Here is a 23,618-nt window from a genome sequence, read left to right on the forward strand (position 1 = left end):
TGGAACGAAAGGGAGTTGTGGGAATATTTTTTTTTCTTTTTTTTTTTGTCTCTTCTTGTTTTGTTTGTTTGTTTCAAGTCAAGTTTGTATGAGTTCCAGTGATTTGTTTGATTGCTCATACATCACGCACAGATGTGCAATATACCAGTATCATTTTGCTAAATGATGGGTACTGTGTTTTTTTGTTTTTTTTTTGGTAACACTTAAAAATAAGGAAACATATGTTCGCTATTAATTGAGTTTTCCTCAGTAAACTTCTAATTTGCTGCTTATTAATATTTAGTTGTTAAGTTTATGTATGTGTGGTGGATAAAGAGATCTAAAATATGGTCATGCAGAATAAGACATTATTATGTGCTTTATATGTACTAATAAACAGCCAGTATGCTAGTAACGTGCATGGTAATAATCATTATATATTTATTAAGGTACTGATGAACAGTTGAACACTAAAACGTTTTTCACTTTGTTACTTTTTTAGCTTTTTTTATAATTTTGTGTGTATACATTTTTTTTTTCCTTAATTTATTTAGACAAAGAGTTTCTGCCATGTATTGGTTATAGTGCATAACATAAAAGTATTAATAGCTGGCTTATCGTGCATTCAACATGAGCATAACATGTTAATGGGTTGATGTTAGTGTTTTGATGAAGCATTAAACTTCTCCAAGTGCTGTGTGTGTGTGTAGGTGCCCTTGTTTTTGTGACATATCAGGACTTAACTCTGTATAATGACATGGGTATGACACAGTTATTACAAGGAGAGGGTGACTTATGAGGACATAACCCATGTTCCCATTTTTCAAACGCTTCTAAATCATACACAATGAGTCTTTTTTTTTTTTTTTTTTTTTGAGAAAGAAAAAATGCACAGTTTCCTGTGAGGGTTAGGGTTAGGTGTACGGTTGGTGTAGGGCGATAGAATATACAGTTTGTACAGTATAAAAACCTTTACGCCTATGGAATGTCCCCACTTTTCACAAAAACAAACGTGTGTGTGTGTGCGTTTGCAGTTGTCTGTTTTATTTGTTCCATTATCCTGTGCAGGCGACCGTCCCGTGGAGTAAATTACTGATGCGTATCCATTGTGCACAGGCCGCTTCCCCTTCTATGCCTGCCAAAATAATTTGACCTTCAATTTCATCTCCTGTTCTTGTGCTAACAAGCGCACACCGCTCATGTTTATCGACTCCAAAAGCTCGCCCTCTGAGTATCACCCACATAACATTAGCATTAGCTCTAATGTTGTTGAATTATTCTTCAAGGACACTCACTCTCTGTCATCACAGCTTCACTTCTGCTCAAAAACCAACGTTTTTTTGGCATGTTTTAATCGTGTGGATGAATATTGGATACTTTTGCAGTGAAGTTAGTGTTTGTCAGTCTCAATCTGTCTCCATCTGCAGGGTTCATCTGGTTTCCCTGGTTTCGCTGGAGCTAATGGTGAGAAGGGAGCAAGGGTACGTACAAGGACCTTTGATTTCACTAAAAGATTAGATTTCTTTTAACAAGCTACAGACTAAAGGGAGACATTTTTTTTTATATATAATACCTCTCTGGTACTGATTACAGTTATTCTATACTGATTGCAGTGTAATTATATATCTGGTACTGAACTCAGTTATTGTCATTTCATATATGTTTTGCTTGTTTTTTAGGGTATTGCTGGTAAAGCGGGTCCACGAGGACAAAGAGGACCAACGGTATGTCAATTTTCTATCTGTAAAGAAGAAAGGAATACTTTTCTCTACATATGCCAATGATACACAAAGCTAGTTGCTAATAACTTTTGTTCTCAGGGTGCCCGTGGTGGAAGAGGTGCCAGAGGTCCAACAGGAAAACCTGGACTAAAGGTCAGGATCATCAGTCCTAACTTAATTATTTAGTGGTATTTGTGAATGCTTGCTTGTAGCAGGCACCTTTGACTGTATTAAATTTTTTAGGGAACAGCTGGGAATGATGGACCAGCTGGTGGCCCAGGAGAGAGAGTGAGTGATGGTTGAATTATTTCTCCCATTCAGTTGTCTATGTCAGCCTTTTCAGGCCAAATAATTTTCCATTACATTTCCCTTACGTGGTACTTTGTTGTTTTAGGGACTCCAAGGACCTCAGGGCCCTGTTGGATTACAAGGCCCTAAAGGACCACCTGTATGTGATTTATTTTTTTATCAATTTCAAATGGTTTTGATTTTTTTAGTGCTGTGGATAGAATATACTCTTTGACTCACTTTATTATTTTCTTTTCTTTTTCTTTTTATTTAATTTTAATTACGTTTTTAACACAACATAACATAACAAAGCAGTACAATGAAAATGCATTAACTAATTCCATTAATCTACTGTAACAATATATAAAAAAAATAAAAAAATTAAAAAACAGCGCTAGTGGATGCTAGAAAAAATATGGAAACATGTTATGCATAGGTGTGGATACTGTATGCCTGTGTGTATGTATGAAGTGATAGCTGCAAGGGCAAAAGTCAAAAGAAAGAATATATAAACTTACATAACGAAAGTAGTGAGGTATATATATGGTAATGTACATTTGGCTTGAAATTATTTTTTTTTGTGGTATTAAGAAATGTTTTAAGAAATGTCAAAAATAGGGTCCGGGTGTCTTCAAATGCTGGTGATTGCTTCCTTCTTTGACTCACTTTAGAATTTCCACCACATAAGAAAGTCATTTATTAGGGTTAAAAAAGTAAAACAAACAAATTCACAATTATTCATGTTAAAAGTTTTAAATTATAATAACTTTAAATGTTTCATAAATTCTACTTTTTGACTCAGTTTATTTTTACTTAATTTTTCCTTTTACTCTTCTTACTAAATTATTAAACTTAATTGACAAACAATTAAAAATAATGATAAAAGGTTGAAATTATAATTTTGACATTTTAATGTCAAAATTTCAAGTTTTATGTCATAATTAGGATATACTAAGTATGCCTTCATTATTTGTCATAATCATGACCTACTTCTTCATCTTAATTGGAAACATTCAAAATTATGAAATAAAAAATGTAATCATATTTTTGGCATTTTGATGACACAATTATGACTTTTATCTAATAATTTCTACTTTTTATGTCATTAATTTGATATGCCAAAGCATTGTTTTTTTTTTCTTATGTGGCTATCCATACATTAGACAGACTATACTGTAGTTCAAGTAATGGATCTAACTGTAACCATTAACTCACAAAACCTGAAGCAATGATAGCTACTGTAGTCTATAAGTCTTAATATATAATAATTACATAAATGTGATTTAATCATTATTAATTTTGTTATTCCCTCAGGGTCCTCCTGGAAAGGATGGATTGCCTGGTCACCCTGGACAGCGAGGAGAGACTGTGAGCATCGTTTTATCTTCATAAGTGTTTTCTGACTCTTGAGTAAGGAGGAATAATTGTTGTGGAACGTGTTTGTATGGTGTATTACCTTTAGCTGATGACATTGTCATTGCGCTACACTGCTCTTGGTAGGTCTATCTTTCTGTTTCTAATCAAGAGCATCCGACAGATGGAGTGTTAAAAGGAGAAACTAATTTTATCTTAAAAGGCTCTTCTTTATTTATTTATTTTTTTCAAGATGAAAACACTGCACTTGACTTGTACTGATTTAAGGAAATAAGTGGATGAGAAAAAAAAAGACAAATGCCACTGACATTTCAGAGACTGGATAAGTATTGTTTAGTGATATTTACATAAAGTTTCCAGTATGTCAGGTTTTTTTTTTTCTCTCTACGTTTGTGTCCAGGAATGTGATAAAAGCAAAAAATTCCATTTAATGTCTCACAATATCTTGCTTATTCTCAAACAGGGTTTCCAAGGAAAGACTGGACCTCCTGGACCTGGAGGTGTTGTTGGCCCACAGGTGAGCAATAGGAGTTACTGTAATATGAGTAAAAAGTACAAATAAAAATGTTGCACTTATAAAACATCTCCTACAGTTACTCAAAAGTTAAATCAAGAACCTAATTGAATTTGAAAGGGCTCTACTGGAGAAACTGGACCTGTTGGAGAGAGAGGACATCCTGGATCACCAGGGCCCCCTGGAGAGCAAGGCCTTCCCGGAGCTGCTGGCAAAGAAGGTGGAAAGGTACGGTTTGCTAAACATGTTCACTTCAGATCACTCAAGGGTAATAACTGGGAAGAATTTGCATAATGTTCCATCCAATTTCACAATGTGTAGGCCTACTAATAGCAGCTGTGGAGATTGGTGGTTTTAAGATTGAAAACCACCATTAACTTGACTGATAGCGGCGCACATGGCAGCCGAGGTGCTTCGCTCTTCAGTTGTTTTAGTGTTTTTGTTTGTTTTTCATAGTCAATCAGTTACACCAGGGATGAACTGCAGAACATTTGGTAGAACAGACCACAAAGTCTCCTACCGGTTTTCGATTATTCAGATGTTTTGCTGAACATTGTTGTCAGCAGAGCAGCGCTGATGAAATGCTTCAGGAGGCACAGACGGGGGAAGCGAGCCGGTGCGCTCGTCAAGCTCAGGAAGCGTGGATTTCGAGCACCATTGCCTAGCATCCATCTGGCAGAATCAAAAGGGAAATTGCACAACGGCGGGAAATGCTTTTACATCAATGAAAGGTGGTGTACAGATATAACAGTGTTAAAGAAGATGCGCTGTCCTGATCTAGAAGTGCTTTTCATTAACTGCAAGCCGTTTTATTTGCCGCGGCAGTTTCACTCGTTCATTGTGATTGTTTACATTCCTCGGCAAGTGCACATGGGCTCAGCTTTACAGAAAATCGCTGATCAGATCCCAGAGACAGAACAACAACACACAGACTCTGTTTTAATAATTCTTGGGAACTTGAATAAAGCCAATATCCCCTGTGAACTGCCAAAACACAGACAGCATGTTACATGTCCCACCATAGACAGTATAATACTAGATCACTGTTACACAGCAATAAAAGATGCATATCACTCTGTTCCACAAGCAGTTTTGGGGCTTTCTGATCACTGCCTGGTTCATCTTATACCAATCTACAGGCAAAAACTTAAATCTGCTAAACCTGTATTAAAGACTGTGAGAAAATGGATCAATGAAATAGATTGGGCTTTACAAGACTGTTTCGACCTCACTGAATGGAGTGTTTTTGAAGTTGCTACCACCAATCTGGATGAACTCAATGAGACTGTAACATCCATTACTAATTTCTGTAAGGATATATGCATTCCTACCAGGACTTATAAAACTTTTAACAGTGATACATCATGGTTTACAGCAAAACTCAGTCCAAAGAGGATGCATACAGAAATGGAGACAGAGTCTTGTACAATCAGACCAGGAACCCACTTAATAAAGAGATTAGAGTGGCTAAAAGGACCTGTGCTAAAAAGTTGAAAGATCAATTCACTTCCAATGACTCAACTTCAGTGTGGAAAGGTCTGAGAGCCATCACAAACTACAAGATACCCTCCTCCTGCACTGAGGCGAATGAGCAACTCGCTAACTATCTGAATTAGTTTTATTGTAGATTTGAAACCCCCCACACCCCTTCTGACCTTCTCTCTACAACCTATTTAACACCTCCTGCAATCTCCTTCTCCCCACCTCCTGCACTTCAGATCAGTGAGGATGATGTACGCCAGGTCTTCAGGAAGAATGAAAGAAGAAAGGCACCAGGCCCAGCAGCTGTTACAACAGCCTGTTTGAAAACCTCCATCTTTTCGCAAATCTTCAACAGATCACTGGAGTTGTGTGAAGTCTGTCCCCACCCCCATTCCAAAGAAACCCAAGATAACAGGACTTAACGACTACAGACCTGTGGCTCCACCATCTGTCGTCATAAAGTCGTTTGAAAAACTGGTTCTGGCTTATATGAAAGACCTCACTGGACCCTCACTGGACCCCTTGTAGTTTGCTTACTGAGCAAACAGGTCCGTGGATGATGCAGTAAACACGGGACTGCACTTCATCCTGCAACATCTGGACAAAACAGGGACTTTTGTGAGGATCCTGTTTGTGGTCTTTAGTTTGGCTTTCAACACCATCATCCCAACAACCCTCCAGACCAAACTGACCCAGCTCTCTGTTCCTAGCTCTATCTGTCAGTGGATCACCAGCTTTCTGACAGATAGAGCAAAAAGAGCAGTTTCTTCCCCCAGGCAATCTACCTCATGAACAGTTAAATGTTCCCCATTTATGCAATAAAACTTTGCAATATCCTTGTTAGAGATATGTGTTATCAAATTTCTGTGTTGTGATTAATTGCTAATGCTTTTATCACGGTATACGGTATTGAAGTTTAGTTTAAAATTTAGTTTAATTTAGTTTTAAAAATTTAGTTTAAAAAAGTGGTCATAATACAGTATAACAGGTACAACCTTTTTCTTATAACAAAAATAACTGAACATTTAAATACAATAAAGCAATACAGAAATAAATATAAAGTTTACAATTTTAGACAGATTAAAGTGCAGAAGAACTTTAAAGACTAATAGGTACCACTTTACAATAAGACCTCATTAGTTAACCATTAATATTCACAATGAGCAATAGCTACATTTGCTACAGAAGTTATTTATCTTTGTTAAAAAAATACAAGTCTTAGTTCCTGTTAGCTCATTAAATAACATCGTTGCAACTTTTAGATTTTAACAACATGTTATTAAATATTGGAATACCTAAGATTAATGAATGTTCAGGAGTATTTTTCAATGGCAGTTTATGTTAACTAATAAATGAACTAATGTTAACTAATGAAGCCCTAATGTAAAGTGTGAATGAACAATAAAGAATCAAAACACTTACAGATAATATCTAGGGCATGTTGTAGTCCAGGTTAAAATGTTTGAAAATAAATAGCATATTTAGTTTAAATATTTAAGTATATGGCAGTGTGATGAACACATAGCAAATACACAAATCTGAATGGCTGATTAAAATTAATTAAATATGTTTAGAAAGTAGTGCAGCTGATTTATTTATGGGGTTTCCAGGGTATGGGCTGCATTTTCTGCAGTTTAGCGCCATCTTCTGTCAGAGAGTGAATGTGCTTTCATTCAGCGCATCTCTCATGTGTTCCCCCATGTGCTTCTCATGTTTGCTTGTTTACATCAGAGCCTCATGTTCTTTCAAGCCACATACAGCGGCATTTTGACCAGCTGATGGGAATAGTATTCTTAAAATGCATTCTAAAATCGGAATAATTTGTAATATATAATTATTCACAGTATTTAGAAGTGCCCATGATAACAATACCATGCATATTCACTAATGTGATATATCACATTACCAAATACCGGCACAGGTCTAATCCTAATATTTATTTGTTAACACTGCCATCCTAGTACAACCCTGGATCTCACTCTATTCTATTCCACCATCATAGCACAACTGTTCATACAACTTTTTCATATTTTTCGATTTTTTTTTTTTTTTATGTGTTTGTCTATTTATAATTACATATGTGTTTTTTCATCTGTGTGGTGTTGTTGTCTAAAACAATTCATTGTGTATGCAAGCATACATGGCAATAATGCCCTTTCTGATTCTGATCATCTCTCTCTTTGAAGGGTGATCCAGGTCCTCATGGGGTTTCTGGAAAACCTGGCCCTGCTGGACTGAAAGGGTTCCCAGGCCAAAGAGGGATTCCTGGCGCAGCGGTAAGAACAAATGAGTAAACATCATGTGCTCCACCAAACAGCCATTGGATGGTTAACCGTCTGCTGTTCATGAGGATACATTCCTAACTATAAGACTGAAGCTCATGGAGATTAACTGATATATTTAACATGAATTAAGGCATTCAGTAAGCTTTTGAAATTCGTCTTTAACACTGCAGAGAAACACAATACAACCAGTAATATATAAATAGACAATTTTGAATTCAAATTGTGTTTTAATGCACAAAAGCCGATGATTTATTGGAAAGAAACTTGTGTGTACCAACATAATATCTTGTCGAAGGTACATTTTAGAAAAATAATAATTTTTTAGTCAGATTTTACAGTCTCACAGCTGTTTCAGGGACACCAAAAATGCATGAGGTACTCAAATGACACATTACAAACCCCTGTAACATGTATTGTCCCTCTGATGTGGAACTCTGTGGGCTTGTAAATTACTTTGAACATAACAAATGGCTTGGCATAAAGCACAGGGACTTGGAAATGTCTTTACTAGTTTTTCTTCATTAAGAGTATTTAAACTGTGGGACTGAATATAATCAAAAATTTTGTTTTTAGTTATATGACATCTTGATGAATTTCAGTCTCCATTAGTTATATTTTTCTCGAATCAGTTGTTGCTGAAAGTCACATTTGTAATACAAAAGCTAATATGATTTCAATAAACAACAGTGAATTATGCCGTCACTTGCTGTTTTGATGTTTACTTTAAGATGGCTCGTATGTTTTTCATGACTCAGATTATGACTTGATGGCAGGAGAGTGACGTGTCCTTGGCGTCATATGACAATGCATTGCCAGCACTTGATTCTTATGTAGGAAATTGAGAGATTGCCAATTTTATAAACACCCTGGGCTGTATTTCCAGGAGATATATAGTACAAACAGCTGCCAGATACTGGCACAGACACATTCAAGCAGTGGATTCAGTTTCAGAGTTTCAGATGCCACTTTGACAGATTCTGAAGCACAGCTCCCATTAGAGAATTAAACCATTCTCTCTCCTTCTCACACAGGGTTCATCTGGTCTGAAGGGAGGCGAGGGTCCACAGGGTCCACCCGGCCCTATTGTAAGTAACTGTGTTACCCTGGAAACTCTGTCACTGCAAACGATCAATCTGAAAGCTTTGCCTCTATTAGTGAAGTGACATAAGGCAAATTCTGGACCGGCGCTTCCAGCAGGTGGTGAATTTAATGACCAGTAATTTTGGAACTGAGAGCCCAGTTTGATGTGTGATCTGATCCCACACAGTCTGATCATGCTGAATGAGTCAGGCCTAATCAGTAAGTCCATCACCACGTCAATAATTGCATTTGAATCATACGCGAAATATGCTGGGAGATTCAGACCTGTTGTCATCAAAAGTACTGCAATTTTGATACAGTATGTGCTTGTGTGGTTTTTGAAGTGCACTCATGATAATGCTGCTAAGTACTAGAGCAATCATATGAACTTCGGGCAAAGTGCCTGACTTGGCGGGATATTAATGAAACATTTACATTACATGATTAGTGTCAGATTACTGGACCTGTGCATTATGCCTCTAATCAAAATATTGAAAAGGAAAGAGAAAAATATTTGTTTCTTAAAGCAGCTTAATTGAGAAATATTTTTACTGATACTTTTTAAAATATTCATATTTAATTCCATAAAAAATATATATACAGTGGGGATCGAAAGTAATTTTCAAAAAATAAGAGAGATCATACTAAATGCATGTTATTTTTTTATTTAGTACTGTCCTGAGTAAGATATTGTACATAAAATATTTTAACATTTATTCCACAAGACAGAAAAAATGCTGAAATTATTAAAATAACCCTACTCAAAAGTTTGGGAACCCTTGGTTCTTAGTACTGTGTTCTGTTACCTGATGATCCACAACTGTCTTTCTGTTTTGTGATGGTTGTGCATGAGTCCCTTGTTTGTTCTGAACAGTTAAACTGAGCAGCGTTCTTCAGAAAAACCTTTAAGGTCCTGCAGATTCTTCAGTTTTCCAACATCTTTACATATTTGAACCCTTTCCAGCAGTGACTTTATGATTTTGAGATGCACCTTATCACACTGAGGACATTTGAGGCACTCAAACACAACTATTTAAACAGATTCAAACATTCACTGATGCTCCAGAAGGAAACAAGATGCATTAAGAGCTGGGGGAAACTTTTGGAATTTGAAGATCAAGGTAAATTGTACTTAATATGTGTACCGGGAAACATACAAGTATCTTCTGTTGCTTACGAAGGGCAGAACTAAATGGAAAAATATATATATTTCAACAAAATAAGACAAATTTGGCCATCTTCATTGTGTTCAAAAGTTTTCACCCCCCAGCTCTTAATGCATCTTGTTTCCTTCTGGATCATTCTTTATCTTATTTTGATGTAACAAAGGGGTTATATCTAAGTGTGTGAGTTGTTTACTTACTTTTAGTCTTCCCATTAATGACATTATATTGTTCATTCAGACTGATTCGCGAACGTGGAACTCGCACAAATACAGGAGGCGGGATTTATCACATGAACCAATCACAGCCGAACAGCCAGTCATATGCAATCACATCGCGATGGAGGCATTGCCTCCTTTCTCATGAGTTTCCCTCATTCATTCTCAATTACCCCCCAGTAAAGTCACGGCACTCTATGGAATCTCTGTTAATAGTCGATGGGCTCAGGGACCTGAGCGTGTCACCGATGGACAGTGTTACTTTAGAATTATTTAGAAATATATATATATATATTTACACTTTTTAATGTTATACTTTGCTATATAAGAATTTATTTTTGTATATATATAGAATATACTGACACTGAAGACCTGAAGACTGGGGTTGTGATTCAGAAAATTCTTAATTCTTAAGTTAAGATTTAAGTGTATATTAAAATAGATAAAGGTTATTTTACATCATAATAATATTTCACAATATATATTTTTTCCTGTATTTTTTATCAAATAAATGCAGCCTTGATGAGCATAATAAACTCATTTTGACAGGTAGTATGTTCATAAAGATACACAATCACAGAGAGAGAGAGAGAGGGAGAGGGAGAGATATTAGTGTTAAAGTATTATTCACTAATATTTTAGATTAACATTTTTCTTGAACATTTATGTAACACTATTTTATTATGGAATTAAAGAAGCATGTTTAATAGTTAAATTAAGTGGTATTTAAAGTTGTATCTAAATCATGCTGTTTCACTGTCCTTGACTCTTGAAATGTTGGTATGATGACAACCCTATGATCATATAGAATGTAGAATAAAATAGAGACCCCATTCTGCATACAAATAACATCCTCCCATCAAAGTAACTGCTGTCTTTCTTTTCTCGTAATGCAGTGAAGGCACAGCAGTAAAGCTTAAAACCATCAAAGCTTCAGCTGTGCGCTATGTGAAGCCCCTTTCAGCTTGAGGAAGATTGGTGTAGGGATTCATTGTCTCTCTTGTATAAAAAGCATCTTTACAGCCCGGCAAGAAAAATCTCTGAAATCAGAATTTTGAGGATTTTGAGTCAGTGGCCCACCCACGCCAATCAGCCATCTTATCTTTGCCTAAATAGACCTCCCGCAGGTGCCTGAATTGAGTCACCGGCAGCGGAGTACAGCTCTTCTGAGAAGTTTCTAATAAAGAATTGAGTCAGTTTGAACAGTGTGTTTTCTGAGAGGTGTGTCTGTGTGTGTTTGTGAGGTTGTATATCAGATGAGAAGTGAGTGATTTTTTTTTTTTTTTTTAAATAAAGATATCCATTTTTTTAAGAGCTAGTTACAGCCATTTGTAACTTGTGTGTGTGACTTCAAGGTCACTGTCATTTCAGTTATTTTAGAAGTACAAAAACAATCCATTATATTGATTGATACTGGAAATTGTCATTTGTTATCATATAAGCCTGTTAAACGATCATAAGTCTAAAACATTCACAGGAAATAGCTTGATGTCATTTTGCAAAATAAGATGTTTTTACCTCCATGCCTCTATGATGTTGATTCAAGGTTCTGCCCTGAATGCGGTGTGGTGTACAGTGACCTTAACCCCTCCCTTTGTTTATAAGCATTAACAGTGCTGGCTAATGCATTCGGATGAGGTTGTGTGAGAGTTTTAGCATGTTTTTACGTGGGTGTATGCATGCATGTGACAGCAACTCAATGTCTTCGAGTAAACGGTGAATAAAGCCATCGCACCGAGAGCTCTCTTCAGTGCTATTCCTTCAGTGCTAATAGATGCTCTAATGGACTGTTTCTGAAAAAAGACGCGCTATGTGTTGGTTTTGAACGAGAGAGCTCGCTCTCCCATAAATGTTTGTCCATCAGTAAGACCTGCTGATAAACTGTAAGAAAGAAATGTTTTTAATGTGATACACAAATGTGCCTTAGTATTTTTCAATTCAGCAAAAGGATCTGTATGAGAACACGTCCCTTAGATCCAAAACAAGCTACCGGATAACACGGGTCCCACAGACATGGAGCACCTGGAAAAATCAGAGGCATTTGAAACTGGCCTGGAAAAGTCATGGAACCTTAAATGTAATGGCTTTTAGTTTTGTTTAGAATTTTTGTTCAGGTATTAAATGGGTAAAGTCAAATAATTATTTCTATTTGAAAGTATATGTATTTTTGAAAGATGCAAATGGAAATTTGTGCAGACTGCAGACTCTATAATACATCTCTTTGTACAGTAGTCATAAATGACTGTACATGATTGCCCTGACGAAGAAAAAAAAAACGAAGTCTGGAAGCAACACACCCGACAGAAGAGCAATTGTTGTTGCAAACAGTGATGTTTGTTAGCGAGACATTTTGCAGAAAATTGATAATTTTCTATATGCAATCATTTTTTTTTCCGGTAAACCTAGACTTGCTTTCTTTTAAAACTGAATTATCTAATCCGGTTAATAATCTCTCCTGGAATCCAGCTGTGTTCCAGTCAGATTAAATGTGATATGTGTGTCACAGGGGTCACCAGGAGAGAGAGGACCAGCTGGACCAGGAGGCCCCATTGGTCTAACAGGACGTAACGGACCTCAGGGACCCCCGGGACCTGCTGGAGAGAAGGGTGCTCCGGTGAGTGCACATTGTTTAGAGATTAAAAAAAAATAATAAAATACATGGATACATTAAGCGATGCACTAATGTCTAGGGATTGCTGTAGAAAACAGAGGGAAATAGTTTTAGCTCTTTAAAATTCATCTTTTCAATAAACACATCTAACACAGATAGCTTAGCCAGTTTAATTCAGCATCCAAACAGTAACTTAATTCAGTTAATTCAGACTATTACAACACACAGTTAAAGCTGAAATCAATTTGTTGACTGAAAGGTTCTACAATAATTACTGAACATATTCTTCTGCATAGTGTTTAAATGCTGTTAATTAATTGCAGTGGATCTTCCATTAGCCTTGTTTGCTCAGGCTGCCTGTATTAACCAGATTAAAGTATTCCTCATAGAATGTACTGCATAGAGGTCTTAGCATTTTCTTAATCTGCACTTTCAGACATGCTTATAAAATGTTATTTCCTAACTTTGTTCAGGGTGAAAAAGGACCTTCTGGACCTTCCGGTCGGGATGGGATCCAAGGTCCAGTCGGCCTCCCAGGCTCAGCCGGACCTCAGGGTCAACCTGGAGAGGATGGAGACAAGGTGCAGCATTTTATTCCAAATGCTACAGAATGGCGTTTTAATCCACAGACATCATGCCCATCTCACATCTGCACACCATTAGTGACAATGTGGACAGAGTTTTGACTTATCCATCATTGCAACCAAACAAGACACAAAATCATTACTAAAGTGAAATGTTGAAACCAGTGAAATCGAGGTGTACACACACACTTTTGCACACATGCTCATAAACCAAGTAAACAAACGTGCTCTGAGGCTAATGTATTCCAGAATCTATTATTGCCCTGTTAAATGTAGAATAGTTCTTTTTTAGATCCTTATCACGTCCCCAGCCACATTATTCTTTTCGGCTGTGGCGGCAATGGTGTTTGAGGGGCCAAGTAATCAATTAATTGCAAAAACATCTCAAGGTCTTGGTTTTACTGTTAAAATTAAATCTCTGGAGTATCGGCTGTTGATACTGAAGTGACCTTGAGAAATTTTTGATGACCAGGCAACTAGGGAAAAGTTGTAAACAGAGCTTCAAGGTTTATATATAAATTTATTTATTTATTTATTTATTTTATTTTTTTCTCAGGGAGAAGTTGGAGAACCGGGTCAAAAGGGAAGCAAGGGTGACAAAGGCGAACATGTGAGTTAAACAGTATTCAAACAATTTCTGCAGAATACTGTATTGATATGTTTGATATTTTGTTAGGGTTAGGGTCAAAATATTAATTATTATATATGTATCTGGGAATACTTTATAGTAAGTTCCTACTTTTGAATGCATTATCTTACAAATCAGTTTAATCCCACTGTTGCAAGACTTTGTCCATACTGTATTACATATTGTATTTATTCTCCATATTTACTGTTGTTTTTTTAGTCCTCAAGACTGTATATTGCATGAATCACTGTTGTTTCCTGAAGGAGCTGTTTATTTGTATCTGTCGTCATGCAGTGTGCTAAATATTTACGTTATACGTTAAGTAATAATGAGTAATACATTTGTTACAGTATTTATCAATCTTTGATAACGTTAATAAGATAGTAAGATAATATAAGTTAATAATCTGTTCATTGTTAGTTTGTGTTAACTCAAGTCCATTAAATAATATCAAAGACTATAGAATACCCAAGACGGGTCACTCGTATAGTTTTGATTGGGAAAAAATTGCAACGCTCTATATGGTCACTTTCTCGAACGAAGCCCCGCCTTCTAAATAAAAGAGCCTATCACTAATCAGTAAAGTCTGTGTGGTTAGAAGTTGCAGTTGCTATAGAAATAGTCACAATCTGAGACATGCGCTTAGGACTATTTTAGCTATTTTATAATATTAATTTAACCATAATACTATTATTTAGAAATGTTTGTTTACCTTTTTTGCTGCATTTACACTTATTACACCTATTTTTACACAAACAGTTATTATCTTTGGCACTTTAAATGTTCATATGAGTTCTAACTTCTTCATAGCAGTCCCTAACATTGTCCTGGTTGTCTGTTGCTGAAGGGTCCTTCAGGTCCGGTAGGCCCTCAGGGTGTAATCGGAGCTCCAGGCCCTGCTGTGAGTACTTACAATCTTCTGTTTGAGCCATGTAATATGAAACCCAAATGTCACCTCTTTTTTTCCCATTCATCCTGGAAATGTCGTCATATCATCTTCTATACTTCAGTGATTTCACACAAATAAAGCATCTTCACTGCTCAAGCTTTCTTAGCCTAACTTCAGTGTTTATTTTTTATCAGATGTGCTGTGACCTAGTGGTTAATGATCTGGGCTGTTAAAAGGTTAAAAGGATGTAGGTTTGAATCTCAAAAAGGGTGATGAATTAGCCTTGAAATAATTTTATGTTTGCAAGGCATAAATCAAACTAATAATGAATATAAAACTGTAACTACTAGCCTAAAAGAGACAGTTCCGTCAAATTCTCTCACATTGGGTAATCCTGATTGTTTAACCCTGGTCCACACTGCTCCAAAAATTGCACTACAAGTTGCTTTGGATAAAAGTGTCTGTTAAATGAATAACTACTCACATTTGCTCAGTTTTGCCTCGGTCAGGCAGCCTGCTGATTTGATAAAGCAGCAGTGAGAGGAAGTAGTGAAGGCCAGGTGGCACACAGTTGAATATTTAAAGTTTATGACTCAAGCTCAACACTTCCAGCTGGGCATCTCTATTTCCTTGATATATTAGCTCTATAAAAGCTGATAATTACACCTATTCTGTGCAGTTACGTGAAGAACATTCTTGGAGGCTTTTCTACTGAATAGGAAACTACAAATTTGGAAATGACGTTAAATCTATAAGGTGACCTCGTGATGTTAATGCTGTAAAAGATCTTAGTCACTTAAATATAAGCAATATTTGTAAGAACTGTCTTTATGTATATGCATGCATTATTAGGATTGTCACTTTATCAAAAAAAGGATTTGATTTCCAGAAAAAAATGACTGTATTTTCCCACATAAAACACAAAATGGCCATATACTGTAACATGAATTAGGTCTCTCTGTTGTTTCCCACCAAAAAAAAAAAATAAATCTCTATGATTTTACACGTGAAAGCAAAGAAATTAAGACTATTAGTAGTGTAATTTTACTTTGTACTCATAGTTATAGTCTTCGATACAAATACATTTGAACCCCTCCTTCCCCCTTCTACTGACCCTGTAGAGCAAGCAGCGTCAGAAATGAGGACAGCACAGTAAATCCTCTGGGCATTCCACTGAATGGCACATCTTTTCAAGCTTGACTTTTGATGTCTCAGGGGGTAGATGTCATTTTCATGCTTGTCTGCGCCGTACAGTAGAGTATGAAAGACATTCTGGGGTCAGCAAGAGATTGTTGCACTGTACTGTACTTCTCTACCATCATGCTCAGAGTTTGTAACGGTTTCAGTTGTTAAGTGTCAGTGTGTTATCGTTTATCTGACTGTTTTTTTCTTTTGCAGGGAAGTGACGGAGAGGCCGGACCCAGAGGTCAGCAGGGTATGTTTGGGCAGAAGGGAGATGAGGGGTCCCGTGGTTTCCCAGGTCTCCCCGGTCCCGTTGGACTGCAGGTAGATTTATCATCTTTACACTAATCTAAACACATCTATTATGGATCTGCTGCTTGCGTATTATTTAATTTACAATAAGCTCATCTGTTTAATATCATCTAAGACTTTGAGGCACGAAAATTGAGCAAAGCGAGCAATAGCAATTTTTAAAATCTGTATTCAATTATGTTGCTCCAAACATGGCTGACTGATTCAGTCACTTTCAGTTTACTTGACATTTTTAAGGTGAATTGTAATTTATGTGCCACTAGCGCCACCAGTTGGATTTGCAAAAATTTGCTAAAATAAATGATTGCTTCTCAAAAGGATTCTTTGAACACTTCCCGTCTTCCATTGGTCAGCCAAACAGAGTCCCACTCTGACTTCAGAAGTTCAAGCCACAGGCTGAGCCATTGTTGCAAACATTGAAACGTGAAAACACTTATCAGAGAAATCAGCTTAAGAATTGTTTACTCACACACTACCAATTAAGAAAAATTTTATTTATTTATTTGTGAAAGAAATTAATACTTTTATTCAGCAAGGATGCATTACAGTAATGTTATAATCTTACACAAGATTGCTATTTTAAATTAAAGCTGTTCTTTTGAACTTTCCATCAAAGAATCCAGAAAAAAAAATGTATTATGGGTCCAGAAAAATGTTCCGCTATGTATATTTTTTAACATTGATAATAATACGAGATGTTTCTTGAGCACCAAATCAGCACTTTAGAAAGATTTCTGAAGGACCATGTGACTGAAGACTGGAGTATTAAAACTGTGATAATATTTCACAATATTATTGATTTTACTGTAATTTTTATTTGACTGTGATTTGTTTGAGTCTAATAGATAACAGCCTAAAAAAACGTACAGACTCCAAATTTTTTATCGGTACTGTAGCTGTCTCCGCGTATTAAGACTGCATTATAAAATAAATAAAAAATACACCTTTCACCTTTATAGGAATAATGAGGGAGTGATTTTCAAATGGAAACAGAGGCTGTTACTCTAAAACACAGCAATATTACAGAGTCACTCAGAGCAATTGACTGCTAATCAAAGCTAATAGGAGTAGCGATTCATCCCAGCTGTGCTAATTGTTTGTGCTCTGCGTCTCCTTGTTAGTAAATTTCTTTGATCCTCTGCAATAATGATTTCTGACTCAAAGAAATTAGCCATCTTAATTAGTTTTCTCTCAAGTTTTGATTAACTTACTAATGAGAAGTCATTGGACTTTATTAGAATGGAGACTTTTCATTATCTTTTTAAACCCCACTGTAAATATAACCTTTAAGCTGTTTGGCAGTTGGGAAAACGTTTCCCTCAAAATGGCTTTAAAATATCAGTTCTGTCCTTTTATAGTAACACAACATTTATCACAACAATAAGCGGTACGATATGCGTAAGCAAATACAAAAGAGCACGTCTGCCAAGTACAATGACCCACAATAGCCTTGTAATTACAGATGTTGACTATGAACAATGGAGAGACGTCTGTTGGTTTTGTTTGGTGATAATGATCTGAATACTATTCAAACCTCTTTAGTCAAGCTCAGTTGAATTGCAAAATGAATTGCTTGCCAAGCTTTGCCTCTCTTTGTATTTCATGTTTTCAAAGTGACACCGGGTGCGACACATTCACAGGCTCCCAAATGCAAATGCGTTAATTGCCATGAGGTTCCTTCTACTCCTAATTACCAAAAATTGTTATTTGATTAATAGTGTTTATCCGGTAGCTCAGAGCAGCAAATGTATAATATTAATATTCAACACGGTGAGGCTGATTGTTATTCTAAATTGTCATGTTGCTCGTGGGGGAAGAGGAAACATTAACGTATCCTCTGTTGTAACTGAAAGTTTTAGCATTTTTGAAATTGTAATAGGCGAATTCTTAACAGGGATAATGTCACCTGGAGTTGTGCCTGATTAATATGTAAAGCTGGTTTTCTACTAGGGTTTGCCAGGACCACCAGGAGAGAAAGGAGAGAATGGAGATGTTGGCCCAATGGTAAGTTTGCAGTTTCCTTGTGTTCAAAATGATTAGTCTTAACTTTGTACTGAACATGCATACTTTCTTTATTTAAATACAATTACAACAAAAGTTTGTGAATTTACTATAAATACTATAATGTACTATAATATGTAATGCAATAGTGTAAAAAAATAAATAAAAATAATGTGCAGTTTACGTTTTAAGGTGTAGTCACATTTACCATTGCTTATTAAAATTTTGCTGATGTAATTTAGTCATTTCAATTGCCATTCAGGTGAGGGTGAAAAAGCTTCCTGCGCAGAATTGTCTTATGTTCAAGTCACACAAATGTACCACACTGACCAACAGAAAACTGCTTGGTTTGAAAATGGCAACATTTGCTTCATGCATTGCTACAGTATTGACATTGGACAGTCAGCTTTTTTTGTCCGTGAAATTTTGCTGAAATTTCAATAATGTGACCACACGTTTTATAGTATTAGTGCAAGTGCCTGCAAGATTTGCAGATTCTTGTCATAAATAGGTCATAATGATTTTGGCCCGTTTCAATCCATTTAATCTTCCAGAGTTGACTATCTTAATCGTTTGACAAACTGTTGTTTTTCTTATAGGGTCCACCTGGTCCTCCAGGTCCCAGAGGTCCTCAGGGTCCTAGTGGAGCAGATGTGAGTTTAACTGTGAAATATTTGAATAGAAACTTTAGTGAATCAGAAAGATTTGAATCATCAATATTGGTATTTGATTGACAGGGTGCTCCTGGGCCTCCCGGAGGTATTGGCACAATGGGTGGAAATGGTGAAAAGGTGAGTATTTCTTGCATGAATCTCTGTAAAGGGGACATTGGATGCTAAATTAACTTTTACATGGTGTTTGCACATAAATATGTCTAAGCAGTGTGTGGACCCAGCCACCCTACGATGATAAAAATCAAGTCAGTCCTGTTTTTATTTTTAATCCCCACAAACCTAAACAGTCTCAATTATCAAGCCCTGCCCAAGACCGTTGACGGACTGTCCCGTATTAGCATATTTCCGCCCTCAACCAGTTGTGCGGTATCCGCCATTTTCTCCACACACGAGCAGCTTTCGCGATGGTAACACACCAAAAAATACACACAAAAAAAAAAAACAGAAGAGAGGGGCAGGGTGAGCAGTAGCTTATCATCATTTAAAGAGACATAGACCGGTAAGGGTCGCTGTGATCAGAGATGTTTTTAAAACATGTACAAACGGGGGTGTTTCATCTGACCGTAGAGGAATTTTAAACAAAGTATATTGCAGACATTTCATGAAGACCCTGTAAGAATCATACCAACTTGTGGAAATGCTCATCCGATGCCCTCTTTAAAAACATGAATATACATAAATGTGCATTATAGTTATTATGGTGAATGTGCATAGATGTCACATGTCATAAAGACTAGGCAGAACTGAACTTGTTTCCCTTCTTCTCTTCGCCTCAGGGTGAGACCGGTGAGGCTGGTAATCCAGGACCACTAGGAGAGCCTGGTTCAGTAGTAAGTATTTGTTTGTGTTTAAGAGTTGTTAAATCTGATTTACTGTTTACTAGACACATCTGACCTGCATGTAATTGAGGCTAATCTATTGACATTCAAGGAGCATACATACATCAATATTTTTTTTAACACATAAAGCTGATGACCTTTAAGGTGTTAAGGCTGCTACAGTCCTTTGCATTAGATTAAATGAACATGTGAATATTTTCCTCTAGCTCATATATGCTTAGATGAACATCACTTGCATTCCAGATGGTTGCCGTTATCATCATGCGTTTTCACCCAGGGACATTATTTCAACCACTGCCTGCTGCTGATATCAGCATCTTAAATACGTCTGTTTGTCAGATGGTCTCAGTGCTTTTTGAGACTAAATACGATAGTAGATTTCTGCTTGCATTAGGAGTTTAAGGCAATATTCAAAGTTAGATTTAAAAACGCTTCTATACACTTATGTTATACTAGTTGCAGTAATAGGAATTTCAGTTCATTTTAATACTACTTTCTTAAATTCTGAATTTTAACTGTATTTCACTCTGGTGGCTACCTTAAATCAAATTCAGAAATTCAATTACCGAGGAACTAAGCAATAAGTAACTGTTATTATCTCTTTATGGCCCACTTTTACAGTTAATCTCCCTCTTGGGCTTGAAAACAGCATAGCATCACCTTTGAATTACATATTTTTTAGGATATTTGTCGTGTCCTTCCATAGGGACCCAAAGGTGAGCTTGGAGAGAAAGGAGAAGCTGGCCCTCCTGGAGCCGCAGGACCCGCTGGTGCAAGAGGACCCCCTGGAGATGACGGTTCTAAAGGAAACCCAGTAGGTCTCCATCAGTGACATCCCAGAAAGCCCCCTTTATTTATTACACAGATATAATTCTATATGATGACTGAATTTTTCTTCTTCTTGTAAATTAGGGTCCTATTGGCTTCCCTGGAGATCCAGGACCTCCTGGTGAGGCTGGAGCTGCTGTAAGTTAAATATGGAGACATTAAAAAAAAAGTAAAATAACTTTGTCTTTGGAGAACAAATGCATTTTAAAATGCTGGAAGTGAGGGAAAATGTATGCAACTCTTTTCCAAAACACTTTATATATAAACATTTCAAAAGCTCATGCATTTTTTTTGTGTCCAGGTTTTTTTTTTTTTTTTTTTGCCCACATTGTTTAGCATATGTTATAGGCTTCATTGCACACTGTTTGAAGAAAAGCATTGAGCAAGATGTGGAAAAAAAAAAAAAAAAATCAGACTAATAATCAACATGTCCTCAAAATAGTCATTAGTACCGGGTTTAATGTCCAAGAGCATATTAAGCAATTGTTGTGAGGAAACTCTAATATGATTTTTAATGGAAATGAAAGATTAGGGCAATGTTGTGATGTAATGTCCTGTTTCACACAGGGACTGGATGGCCTTCCTGGAGACAAGGGAGATGATGGAGAAGCCGGTCAGCCTGTGAGTGATGGTCGACTCTCACTGAAAATCATACGTTTTGTTCAAACATAATGAAACCTGGGAGTAATGCATTCCGTTTTTACACCACAGGGTCCACCTGGTCCATCTGGCGAAGCTGGTCCTCCAGGAGCCCCTGGAAAGAGAGTTAGTACAACTCTGGACTGACCGTTCCGTTGTTGGCTGACTGGTTATATCTAGAAATGCACACATTTTTGAAAACGCATACTATAGCGCATACATCTATATTTTGCCATGAAACTGGTACAATATATTATGGACTAATGATGATTCTAAAAGAAAATGTGCTGAAATCTTCCTGATCCTATTCATATTTTAAGCACAAAAAAAGAAAAAAAAATTGCTTGCTACTGAAAATGCTGAACTATTTTAAAAGTAGCGTCCCAACTGTCAAGCTACTGAAAATTTGTATTAAACTAGCATCACTACTTGTAGTTAACTACTCCCCAGCGCTGATTATTACGACAACTTAGCCTTAGTATAAAAGGAGATTTCAACAGACCCATTGTAAGTATCAAAAGTTGATCTATAACATTTTTCATTCTTTAAGAAAATATAAGAATGTACAGTACTTGTTTGTATTACCCCTTTGTTGTTCCTTCTATAATCTGCTGATACCACACATTTTCAAATAGGTTTATGAGAGCCTCTGTAAATTCATACTAAAAGTAGCCCATGTTTTATGGGGCATGTTTATTTTTAACGGATCTGAACTGCACAAACAATAAATCTTTAAAAAGAGAGCACAGTTAGGATTTTACTGGGTCTTCCCTCAGTAAATTGTTCCCAAGTGAATAAAAACTGCGGGCTTTGCTTGGGAAAGGCATTCCTGTGAAATCTCAGCATAGCGTAAAACCTGTGTGGGAAAAAAATGGGCTTCTCGCATCCGTTTGCATTGCTTACGAGCAGTAGAGCTGAGGCTGACGTTTAGACAGTCCTATTACAGAACACTGGCCGAAGTGTATTGAATGACAGCACTGTGACGGCAGTGTTAGTTTGATAACCGAAAGTAAAAGAAGTTGTAATTGTCAGCTCTGGTGTAATCCTCAAGACCTGTCTTAGAATTGATTACACTTTTAACTCTAACACTTCTAGGATCTGACGTGTTTCCCAGAGTAAACTTGTAATTTTCAGTAGCTGACTCATAAGTTCAGAGAGAATTTCATTTCAGTTGTTTTTCTAAAGTGAGTTTTATGGCCGTATATATGTCAGGAAAGAAATTGAGACTTTTTTCAATACATGAACAGGCTTTTAGTCTGAAAAATTTAATTTCCTCGTATCCGCAGAGCCGTTAATAGCAATAAAAATGCATTTCAGGGCTTTCCATTTCCTGCTCGCCTTGCTTACAATTTTAAGTGGGTCTGTGCATGAAGCTGATTCATTCGGCTGCCTTCTGTGTGTCTTGAATCTAAATGTGCACACACATATTGACCATGGACTTCTGAAATAACATATTTAATGTGCTTATTCCCACACTGAGAATACAATACCATCATTTGTCTGAATAATCATATTAATAAAGTTCACAAATGTGTGGACATGAATGCTAAATATCTGGATGCCTGCCTAAGCCATTAGCCATTGTCATTGTTAATACCTTCACCCCAAAAGTAATTGTTTTATTTAATTTAGTATTTTCCATTAAAATATCGAAACAGACGTAAAACTTGATACCTTTACTTCAGAATCGATATTGTGTATGAAAATAAGACTTGTTTTGGAGTATCTCGAATGATGTAACTCCATTAGCAAATGTTAGCGCATCCATCATAATGGACCTAAGAGGTATACAAGTGTGTATGTGGTTTCCGGAGTATGTTTTGGTTTCTGTGAGATATCGGTGAACAAAAATGCAGTCATGTTGATGAAAAAAGAAAATATGCTAACTTATTGCCTTGGTACATTTGGATGCAGTAGCTTTTTTATTGTTAAAAGCTCTTTATAAATATCTGCTGTTTTTCTTTTTTCTCTTTCTTCAAGGGTCCTGCTGGCCCAGCTGGTACAGAAGGCAGACAAGGAGAAAAGGGTGCAAAGGTAAGATTGTTATTCTTTAAACTTGCACCTGAGCAACCAAACAACAAGTTTGCCATTTGTAATGCAGCATAAATCATTTTGTCCTCCTGAAACCTTGATTTGTTATCTGTCCATGCTTTGGTCTGTTGAATCCAATCTCTCACGACACTTAGCGGTCGTGACTTTTAAAATTCTAATTGAAAGATCTGAGCACAAGAAAGCCTAATTGGATGGCACAACAAGTTAAACTTGTGACAGGAAATCTATATTTTCCCCCATAAAAGCATTTGTTCAGTTGATTTGTTGATCCACTG

At 36.5% G+C, this 23,618-nt stretch overlaps 1 protein-coding gene across 1 annotated transcript in view; it reads left to right on the top strand.

The window, feature by feature from the left end:
• The window catches only part of LOC113115710 (collagen alpha-1(XI) chain-like), a 90,842-nt gene that overhangs the window by 58,785 nt on the left and 8,439 nt on the right, over window positions 1-23,618 (top strand). Inside the window, exons 32-55 of the mRNA XM_026283267.1 lie at window positions 1,407-1,460; window positions 1,659-1,703; window positions 1,800-1,853; window positions 1,944-1,988; window positions 2,095-2,148; window positions 3,303-3,356; window positions 3,826-3,879; window positions 3,997-4,104; window positions 7,545-7,634; window positions 8,675-8,728; window positions 12,611-12,718; window positions 13,189-13,296; window positions 13,856-13,909; window positions 14,775-14,828; window positions 16,215-16,322; window positions 18,261-18,314; window positions 18,911-18,964; window positions 19,049-19,102; window positions 19,762-19,815; window positions 20,531-20,638; window positions 20,737-20,790; window positions 21,220-21,273; window positions 21,364-21,417; window positions 23,272-23,325. Coding sequence (XP_026139052.1) covers window positions 1,407-1,460; window positions 1,659-1,703; window positions 1,800-1,853; window positions 1,944-1,988; window positions 2,095-2,148; window positions 3,303-3,356; window positions 3,826-3,879; window positions 3,997-4,104; window positions 7,545-7,634; window positions 8,675-8,728; window positions 12,611-12,718; window positions 13,189-13,296; window positions 13,856-13,909; window positions 14,775-14,828; window positions 16,215-16,322; window positions 18,261-18,314; window positions 18,911-18,964; window positions 19,049-19,102; window positions 19,762-19,815; window positions 20,531-20,638; window positions 20,737-20,790; window positions 21,220-21,273; window positions 21,364-21,417; window positions 23,272-23,325 — 1,584 coding nt within the window. The remainder of the gene's footprint in view (window positions 1-1,406; window positions 1,461-1,658; window positions 1,704-1,799; window positions 1,854-1,943; window positions 1,989-2,094; window positions 2,149-3,302; window positions 3,357-3,825; window positions 3,880-3,996; window positions 4,105-7,544; window positions 7,635-8,674; window positions 8,729-12,610; window positions 12,719-13,188; window positions 13,297-13,855; window positions 13,910-14,774; window positions 14,829-16,214; window positions 16,323-18,260; window positions 18,315-18,910; window positions 18,965-19,048; window positions 19,103-19,761; window positions 19,816-20,530; window positions 20,639-20,736; window positions 20,791-21,219; window positions 21,274-21,363; window positions 21,418-23,271; window positions 23,326-23,618) is intronic.

This window comes from Carassius auratus, chromosome 2 (assembly GCF_003368295.1).
Source record: "Carassius auratus strain Wakin chromosome 2, ASM336829v1, whole genome shotgun sequence".
Taxonomy (NCBI): domain Eukaryota; kingdom Metazoa; phylum Chordata; class Actinopteri; order Cypriniformes; family Cyprinidae; genus Carassius; species Carassius auratus.